Here is a 9,479-nt window from a genome sequence, read left to right on the forward strand (position 1 = left end):
GCTTCCAAATGATGCATTTAGCCAGATGTTTAAGACGTATGAGAGAAGAGTAGTTAAAACCCACATTATATAGTTCTGCCTAGTCTAAAATTGCATGCGCTGACCCATATATTTTAAACTGTAAACGGACTCCAGTCATTTAAAATATTGCAACGTCGATAGGACTAATTAATTGGAAATAAGAAACGAAAGAATACAATTAAACGAGGAGAGAATCATTTTCTAATTTAATAGCGGGACATTTATAAAGATCACAAGCTAAAAGGCATCGAATGATCCTATCGACGGAGTGTTAAATCAGCGCAGCTGGAGGGGGGGGCCCCGGCCCCGGCCCCGGCCCCGGCCCCGGCCCCGGCCCGCTCCTCCTGCGGGACGCCGTTTCCACCTCGGCCCCCGCGGAGAGCCGCGCTCCGGCCCGCGCCCGCGGAACCTCCGCGTAGGGCAGCGACGGAGCGGCAGCTCCCCGTCTGCGCGGTGCCCTCAAATATTGTGATATTTTATTAGCCCCCATTTCCTAACAATAATTTATTGCGATAAAACAGACACCCGGGGTCCTCTTAAATTGTCTTTTCATAATGAATAAATTTAAACTGGCTAATTAATATATAAACTAACCCAATTTGTCAGGTTGATTTGTATTTTAGTTAATTGTGAAAGTAATTACCACATGGGCAAATTAACAGCTTTCTGGAAATGACCAAGGCAGGGTTTTTATTTCCTTCCTGGGTGAAGAAAATTCATTTTTCCCAGCTCTTGATGTGATGAATAAAAGTCATAAATCTGGGTGATTGGTGCAGGCAGAGTCTAAATGGCTTCATATTTCATTTTAGGTTTAATAGAAATATTCATGCTCTGTTTTAATGAAATTAAATTGAAGGGGGGTGGACTGAGAGGCTGTCGGTCGGGGCTTAAAGGGGCAGCGCACATTTGGTGGGCTTTTTGTTGTTTGCTTGCGGATGAGCAAAAACTGGCAAGCTTTCGTTATGCCAGACAAACCGCGCCTGATGCGGGGATCCCAGCAATGGTAGAAATAAAGTTAACATTTTGCTTGACGTTATCTGCAGAGAGAGGAAGTCTAAAGAGAGGCAAAACTTTGGAAGATGGTTTGTAGGGGGGGGGAAAAAAAAAAAAAAAAAAAAGAAGAGGTAAAAATATCCTCGCCTCCTAATGCAGGGACAGCTATTTTCCCTAAAGGCGGGGTTTGGGATAAAGAAAGAGTTTTGGCAGTCCGTTTGCAGACCGGCCCTTCTCTCCAGGACTGATATCCTGGAGTTCAGGAAATGCCCTTTTCCTGGGAGGGGGATGTGCGGAGGCGATCGCCGCTGAGCACCCAGCCAGGACAGGGTGCTGATGGGGACCCAGCCGCATTCGTGACCTGCCCGGAGCCCTCCCGGGGTCCTTATCTCCCTTCCCCCGGCGAAATAAAAAGTTTGACAACGTATAGGCGTTTTCCAAGTACCTGAGGCCGGTTACGTCAACCCGAATATACGGGGTGGGGGGGGTCGTTTTCTCCCCAGAAGAGCCAGCAAGCCCCCCCTCCCCGCCATGCCCGGGACCAGCCCCTCAGGCCCGGGAGCGGCCCCGGCTCGGGACCCGCCTGCAGCCGGAGCCGCTCCGTAATGGATCTGATCTGTGACTTGTTGATTTCCCCTGAGCAAATAAGGCTTTGATGCAGTCCCGACGAGAGTGGTTAGCTGATGAATTGACAAAAACTAATCAGCTTTATTGGGAAACAGGTTAAGGGCAGCAGAGTGTCAATAATTCTCCGCCTGACCCCCTCATCCATTAAGAGAGGCAGGCTGATTAGACCGAGAAGACCCTGTGCTTTTTGCACTGAAATTGCTTTCATAAACTCACCATTATTAGCAGTCAATGCAAGCAGCTAATTTAGAGGAGACATCCCGAGGATGTCACATTTATCAGGGAGGTTTATGTATCATTATCTCATTTACAGAATGTCGCAGTGTAATATGTGTTTTTGGCAATAACGCTGGCCCCGCGCCTGCGGTTTGTAACGGCTTTGGAGAGGCCGACCGGGCTGGGGGGGGGGGGGGGGTGTTAATTCAGAGGACCGAGACCCCCACCCCATCGCAGGGCTCCGGGGGCTCCGGTCGTTCCCACCGAGCAGCCCCCCAGCTCCGCGGCCGCCCGGGGTTTACCCCACACCGCCCCCCCCCCCCGCATGCACCGCCCCGGCTTTTCAAAAGGCGAGATAGGCATCTGTTTGCCCACGGCCGGGGGAGCGGGGGCTCTGCTGAAAGGCGACCGACCACCCGGAGGTGTCGGGGCAGCGCGGTCCTGGCGCTATCTCCGCCGAGATAACCGCGCATTGTTGGCTCCCGGGCAATATACTGGATCAACACAGGTGCGGGACCGCGGGGAGTTCAGCCGGCCCGGATGCCCTGCGGCACCTCGGGGGCGCAAACACGCGGCGTGGAGCTGGGGAAAAAAAGAAAAAGTAGTAATTAAAAAAAAAAGGAAAAAAGAAGAAAAAAATGGGGGGAGAAAGAATTTTTTTTTTTTTTTTAAAAAAAGGTACTCGATTAAAAAAAAGAGAATCGAAATCCTTCTCTAAGCACTAAATATCCCCTCCCGGGCGGGAGGGCAGCCTGGGGAGCGATCGGGAAGGTCAAGGTGAGCGGTCCCGGCGGGCAGGGGACCGGGCTGGCCCCGTTGGGGTGCTCCTGAAGGAGCCGCGGGGGGCGGATGGAGGAGTCGGGGTCGGGTCGCTGCTGAGCTGAAGCTTGCGGGTCGCGGGGGGTGCTGCTCCGCACGTCCCTCAGCCAAACGATGCCTGCCTGCGGCACCGGGCCGGGAGGCGCGGGGTGCCCGGACTGGGCGACCGGCCTGAGCCCGCCCCGGGAGGCGGTGATGGCCGGGCGGGGGAGCGATGCGGCCCCGTCCATCACCCCCCGCAAGACGGCCGCGCTTTCCGCCCCGTTACCGCCTGGAGAAACGTTCACACGGCACCGGCCAGCCTCGTCCGCCGGCCGCTGCGAGCCGCGCATCCCTCTTGGCCCTCCCACGCATTCCCACTCGTGTCCTGAGGGCAGCCGTGCGCTCACGGCTCTGCGCTTACACTAAGTGTATTGACCCGCAGCTCTGCTCCCTCCTCCCCCGCACAGCAGCGGGAAGGGCCCGCAGAGCGGTACCGCGACGTGGTCTCCGTACGCGTGGAACAACCCGCGCCCGAAACGCGCCCGCGCAGCCCCGGCACCGCCGGCCCGGGCACTGGGAGCTAGCACCGGCTCTGCCCGGGGGCGCCCGGGAGGTGACAGCCGCCTCCCCGTTTCCAACGGGGCGGACATCTCCCTTCGCCCATGCTGCAATCCCGGCGGCCAGGATGCAGGGATGGAGGAGGCGGGTGCGGTCATGGGGACAAGCCCTCGTTCAGGGCACTCGCTGCCGTCGGACAGCCCCACGCGTGGGCCCCAAAATGACATTCAAGGGGAAACGCGGGGCCAGCTGGGGAGCCTCGGCGGAAGGCAGCGATCCCCGGGATGGCCACCGCGCTCCCCGGGCCCTTTCCCTGGGGCCTCCCCGGCCCCTCCGAGCCGGCCGGTGGCCCAGCACAACCGAAGCGGTTCATAAAAACGATCCTGCGACTCGGTGTCCCCGTGGAGCCCGGGGGCGCGGGGACCACGCGTGTCTTGTGCTTCCGCGGGGCACGTCCCCGGGCTCCCCCCGCAGCGTGTGTGGGCTGTGCCCGGGTGCGTGTCGGAGTTCCCTGCGCGGGAGAGGCCGTTGTTTGGGTCCGAGGGTATCTGCTCTGCTCGTACCTGTGTGCTGGTGTGGGGCACACCTGTGTGCGGGAGTTGTCTGGGTGCGTGTGACTGCTGTGCCACGCGTGCGCCTGCGTGCAGTCGTGCCTCGGCTGTGCCGGTGGGTCTGTGCGTCTGCCTGCTGGTGTCTGAGGGTCTGCTTGCCCGTGTCTGCCTCTGCTTGTGTCTGTCTGGCCGCTGAGTGTGAACGAGCGTGTCCAGAGGCTCCCATCAGGGAGGTCAAGGGAAAAAAAAAAAAAAAAAATCAGTGTGGGAGAGAAGGGGAGTATCAGGACACGGAGCAAAGGGTGCGTGTGTGAGTGTCTGAGTGTGTACGTGTCGATGTGTGTGCGTGCGTGTGTGCACACGCATCCCGCAGAGGTGCTCTGGGCCTTCTGCCCACGGAGCAGTAGTGCGAAGGGGACCAGGAGCAAAGTCGTCGGGTATTTTGTTTGGTTGGGTTGGACTCCGCTTTTCTTCTCTATTTTTTTCTCCTCTCTCCCTTTCTTTTTCCCTTTTCTTCCCCTCTTTTCATTGCTTTTAGTTTTCCCAGCCCAGGGCCACGGCCCGGGGAGCGGGGGGGGACACAGCGCACCCTTGTCGCGGTGGCACCGGCAGCCCCGGGGGCTCAGCCTCGCCGCCCCCCCGGTGCCAAGCGGCCCCTCCCGGGGGGGGGGGCGACACGGGCATTTCCCGCAGCCGAGCGCCTTCTCCCCGGGGCTGGCGAAGGCTTTTCGAAGGGACAGCGTGTTTACCTTGGCAGCGCTTCATGCCGCAGCCTGACCTTCCGCTCACACCGCCATCGCGGAGTCCCCGCCGCCCCCCCCGGGGAAGCGGGACCCCGGCGGAGGAGCGACCCCTCGCCCCGCTCTTTCCCTTTTCTGTTCGGACCTGTTTGCGTTAGATAAGCAGGCCTAATAACACTATTGACAAACCCGGGGGTTGGTGGCAGGCTTGACTCCCTGACCCACAGGTGTTTGTTCTTTCCGACTCGTTAAAAAGCGGCCGGCGGCGCGTTTACGGCAAATATTTACCGTGTGCGGGAACGGTGGAAAACTGTCACTGAATACACGGCGGGAGCCACCTCGGCCGGCAAAGCCGGGCAAGTCCCGCGGCCGGGAGGGCTCTCCCCGCGGACAGGAGCCGGTTCTCCGTCCGTGCACCGGACTTTCCCCTCCCGTTAACCCCGGCCCGCCGCCCCCGCCTCTCCCGGAGTCCCCGGGGAGGGAGGGGGGGGAAGGGGGCGGGCCGCCCCCCGCTCCGCCGTGACAGGTGGGCGGCGGGGCCAATGGCGGGCGAGGCCGCAGCGCCGCCGGCCCAATGGGAGCCGCCTGCGGCCCTTGAAGGGGCGCGCCGCGGAGCGTGCCCGCACTGCCGCCCGCCGCCGCCGGGAGACGCGGCCGGCCCGGGGCCGCCCGACCGACGCGCCGCGGTTCCCCCGCCCGCCGCCGCCTCCCGCCCCAGCCCGCCGGCGCTCCCATGGAAAAATCAAAAAATTTCCGCATCGACGCGCTGCTGGCTGTCGACCCCCCCAAGGCGGCGGCGGCGGGACAGAGCGCGCCGCTGGCCCTGGTCACCTCGCTGGGCGGCAGCGGCAGTAGCAGCAGTGGGAGCGGCAGCCCCCCGTCCTCCTCCTCTTCCTCATCCTCTTCGTCCTCCTCCGAGCTTCCCGCCGGCGGCCCCGCCGACTGCCTGCGCACCGACAGCCCCTCTCCGCCGCGCCTCCTGGCCGCCCACTGCGCCCTGGTCCCCAAACCCGGCTTCCTGCCCGGTACCGGCGCCGGCGCCCATCCGCATCACCACGCCTCGGCGGCCGGCATGGCCCTGGGACTGCACCCCGCGGCGCCCGGCGGGCCGGGCATGCCGGCGCAGGCGGCCCTCTACGGGCATCCCGTGTACGGCTACTCGGCGCTGGGCGGGCAGCACCCGGCCCTCTCCTACTCCTACTCGCAAGTGCAGGGAGCGCACCCATCCCACCCCGCCGCCGACCCCATCAAGCTCAGCGCCGGCACCTTCCAGCTGGACCAGTGGCTGCGGGCCTCCACCGCCGGCATGATCCTGCCCAAAATGCCCGACTTCAACTGTGAGTATTCACCTCCGTGTGCCCCGCAGCCGCATGCCCTCCGTCCCCCATCCCGGTGCGGGGGCCTACCGGGAGCTGTGTCCTTCCGAGAGGGAAGAAACCCTCTCCCTGCCCCTGCGTAGATGAGCCGCAGATTTAAACAGGCGATCACTTTGAAATTTTTTTATTGTTATTTCAAATTTTATTTTTATTAGAAGAAGGAAACAGCGACCCGCAATGAGAAGCGGGGTCACCTCACCATTCCCGGCCCTTGAGGAGTCCCGAACAGCCCGGTTTTTCATGGCAGATTACATAGGAGGGTGGCAAATCGCTTCCTGCCGTTGCAAGCGCCCTTTTCCACCGTCTCCGGGGTGCAAAAGCCGCCGGGAACAGAGGATGGGGGGCGGGGGGGGGGGGGGCAAGGCAGGGGCAGGACCTCCCATGGTCTCCCCCCAAAAGCCCAGTCTCGATGTATCCCCCAAAAGCGGGGTGTCAGGTCCTATCACCCAGCCACCGTTCTTAATTTTATTTCTCTTTTTCTCGGAAATGAGTTTATAATAATCACGGCACACTCCTCTGGGCAAACGGGCATAGGGAGGGTCTGGGGATTAGCAAAAAATTTAGGGTTCCGCGTTCCCTGGGGATAATGAATAGGCATGAAATAAATATAGTCGGAAAGGTTTCGGTTTGGGACCGGGGAAGACTGAAAATGCTGCGTTGAACCAGACAGTCCCGAAGTCCAGGGAGAGGCGCGGTGCTGAGCACTAGGCCTCACGGCGATGGGGACCTTGTGTGCATCTGTTTCAGGCAAAGATCATTTTCGGAGGTGTGAGCTCTCTGTGGGAATGGCCGATTTAACAATACCGGAGGTGTAGTTTTACGAAAATCATGCCAGGAAAAGAATTTCGATTTCTTTTTTTTTTTTTTTTTCTCCCCTTCTCATACTCTGCAAACACATTCGCAGACAAAAAAGTCCATTGTTTTCTCTCGAATTGGGGTTGTTTAGACTGGAACATTCAGGAGAAAAAAAAAAAATAATTAGAGTGGTCAGAGCTCTGCCTCTCAAACAAGGTGCAGGGGGGGAATAAATAACCGGAGAGAAACGAGAATGGAGCCTCGGAAAATCGCACCGCAGTGAGAAAATCTCCCGGCGCTGCTGTCCGGGAGCGGACACTGTCCTTTTCTCCTGCTGCCCGCTTTAGCGAGCGGGCTCCAAACCCGGCCGGGGAGCGGGAGCTGCCCCTTCTTAGTTTTCTGATCCCCCCCCCCCCCCCAAACCAAATAAGCCAAAGTGCCAAAATACTTCGAGAAATGGGCTGTAGCGCGGCCATGTCGCATCCCCGGGGGTGTCCGGGCCCCGAGAAGGGGCTCAGTGCCCCCCGAGCCCTCCCCCTTGCCCATCGCCGGATTTCTTTCTTTTATATCTACAATCCTTAATTTTAATTATTATTGCTGAACGCGGAAAACGCGCCGATTTTTTTTTTTTTTTTTTTTTTCGTTCAAAGGCAGTTTTCCAGCCCTCGCTGCTGATTTACCCTCTGACGGGCGGCCGGTGCCCGGCGCTCCCAGCCTGCGGAGCAGTCCCCGCTCCACCGGAGGGTGCCCGCCTGCAATCCCGTTAATTAAACGGGTATGGGCGGGCTGGGAGTGCGGCAGGATTAACTAAAGCATTAAACGGAGTAAATTGCTGCTCTCCTGAGAGCCCGGTACCCCTTCGCCGCGATCCCTGGCTCTGTTTTATTGTCTCGCATTTGTTAAGCTCTTGGGAAATCAAGAGACATATTTTTCTTTATTTAAAAGATTTAATTTAATTTTTTTTTTTTTTTTTTTTGGTCCCTGTGGGGGATCCCCTGACACTGTGCAAGCCAGGAAAAGCTGGAGGAGATCCCTCCCTCGATCCGTGCTCCGGTGGATAACTGTCCATCCTCACTTCAATCCCCCCCCCCCCCCCCTTCTTTCCTGCCTACCCCCTTCCCACCCCCGGTCCCGGGGGTTGCCCTGCCATGGCGGGGCGGTTCTGCGCTCACCTCCGCGCTCCCCCTCTCCTTTCCCAGCCCAGGCGCAGTCCAACCTGCTGGGGAAGTGCCGCCGGCCCCGCACGGCCTTCACCAGCCAGCAGCTCCTGGAGCTGGAGCATCAGTTCAAGCTCAACAAGTATCTCTCCCGACCCAAACGCTTCGAGGTGGCCACGTCGCTGATGCTCACCGAGACGCAGGTGAGTCCCCGCGGGCGAGGGGCAGGGGGGGATGCTGCCGGGGGGTGGGGGGGGGGGACACAGTGGCTGAGGCGGTGTGTGTGTCCCCCCTCGTCTCCCCCAGGTGAAGATCTGGTTCCAGAACCGGCGCATGAAGTGGAAGCGCAGCAAGAAGGCGAAGGAACAAGCGGCGCAGGAGGCCGAGAAGCAGAAGGGGGGCGGCGGGGAGGACAAGGGGGATGAGGACCTGCTCCTGCCCGCCCCGGAGAAGAGCGGCGGGAGGAGGATGCGGGAGCTGCCCGACAGCGAGCCCGAGGACGAGGAGGAGGAGGAAGAAGAGGCGGCGGCAGCAGGGCGATGCTGTCCTTACCACTCCTCCGACTGCTCCGAGGTGGACGAGGAGGACACGCAGCCCCGAGGCCGGCACGGAGCCCCGGCGCAGCCCCAGTGAGCCCCCCGCACGCCCCGCTCCCTCCAGCCGCGGGCTCTGCCCGTCCTGCCGGGGCGGGGGGGGGGGGGGGGGGACGCCGCTCCTGGTCGGCACCGGCCCCGCTCCCCCCCTTGTTCCGATTTCTCCCTGCTTGGAGGGGGATGGAGAAGAGGATCCCCCCGCATGTTGAGCGGGGAAGAAGATTTACAGTGAATACAGTGTTATTATTGACTGAAAATCAGACGAAACTTGAGCCCTCCCATCCCTGCCCCCTGGAAGCGCGTTCCTTTTGCTGAATATTGGAAATGTTTTGTTCTTACTATATATGAGGAAAACTGTTTATGTCATGAACGTTAAAACTGCTGGAAATCTCAATACTGTCTTTATTTTTGTATATCGTATTTATAAAAAAAAAAAAAATTACCTCTACTTATGCATGCTAAATTATTCCCCAGGCCCTCCCACCTGCGCGGTGGGGTGGAAAATAAACGGCGTTTTGTACGTGAGATGTATGAGCGCTCTGTGCGGGGGGGAATGCTGGGCTCTCCCGGCCTGGGGGTGCCGGGGGCGGGGGGGGGGGGGGTCCCGGTGCTCTGGGCGGTGCCGAAGCTCCCGGGAAGGAACTGGGAACCGGTTTCTAACCCGAATTTAATTCGGTGCCGCAGACGCCGTGTATTATCTGCCATCAGGCTGGGTCTTTCCGAGAGGAGCGCCTCGGCACAGGAGAGAAATCAAGACGGCTTCTCCTCCGAATTTTGTTTCCCTCCTTTCCCGCCCCCGGCAGCAGAGCTGCGTGTCCCACCCGCTTCCCCGCGGGGTCCTCCGTGGTGCGATGCTCTCGGGGAGCCCGGGCAGCAGCGGGGTCCCTCTCCCCCCCCCCCCCCCGGGGCTGCAAACCCGGAGCCAGGTGGCAGAAAATGAGGGAGCAGCGCTGGTTTCGGGGCGGCTCGGCTCGCAAGCGAGCGAGGAGCTTCGGCGGGTGGAAAGGATCGAGGGGCCCCCGCGCCCTCCTCGGTACCGAGGAACGGACCT

The 9,479-nt window shown here is 60.1% G+C and overlaps 1 protein-coding gene across 1 annotated transcript; it reads left to right on the forward strand.

Moving 5' to 3' along the window:
• Positions 1–5,225: 5,225 nt before the first annotated feature.
• MNX1 (motor neuron and pancreas homeobox 1) lies at positions 5,226–8,934 on the forward strand. The gene is made up of 3 exons (XM_075746634.1): positions 5,226–5,844; positions 7,878–8,038; positions 8,142–8,934. Exons 1-3 carry the CDS (start codon positions 5,241–5,243, stop codon positions 8,466–8,468), a joined length of 1,092 nt encoding a protein of 363 aa, XP_075602749.1. The 5' UTR covers positions 5,226–5,240; the 3' UTR covers positions 8,469–8,934.
• The last annotated feature ends 545 nt before the right edge of the window (positions 8,935–9,479 follow it).

Source organism: Balearica regulorum, chromosome 2 (assembly GCF_011004875.1).
Source record: "Balearica regulorum gibbericeps isolate bBalReg1 chromosome 2, bBalReg1.pri, whole genome shotgun sequence".
Taxonomy (NCBI): Eukaryota; Metazoa; Chordata; class Aves; order Gruiformes; family Gruidae; genus Balearica; species Balearica regulorum.

Bases quoted from the DNA above. Each gene is read 5' to 3' on its own strand.
- MNX1 (XM_075746634.1), top strand. From the start codon at position 5,241: ATGGAAAAATCAAAAAATTTCCGCATCGACGCGCTGCTGGCTGTCGAC. The intron at 5,845-7,877 runs GTGAGTATTCAC...CTCCTTTCCCAG, and splicing joins CAAAATGCCCGACTTCAACT to CCCAGGCGCAGTCCAACCTG. The intron at 8,039-8,141 runs GTGAGTCCCCGC...CGTCTCCCCCAG, and splicing joins TGATGCTCACCGAGACGCAG to GTGAAGATCTGGTTCCAGAA.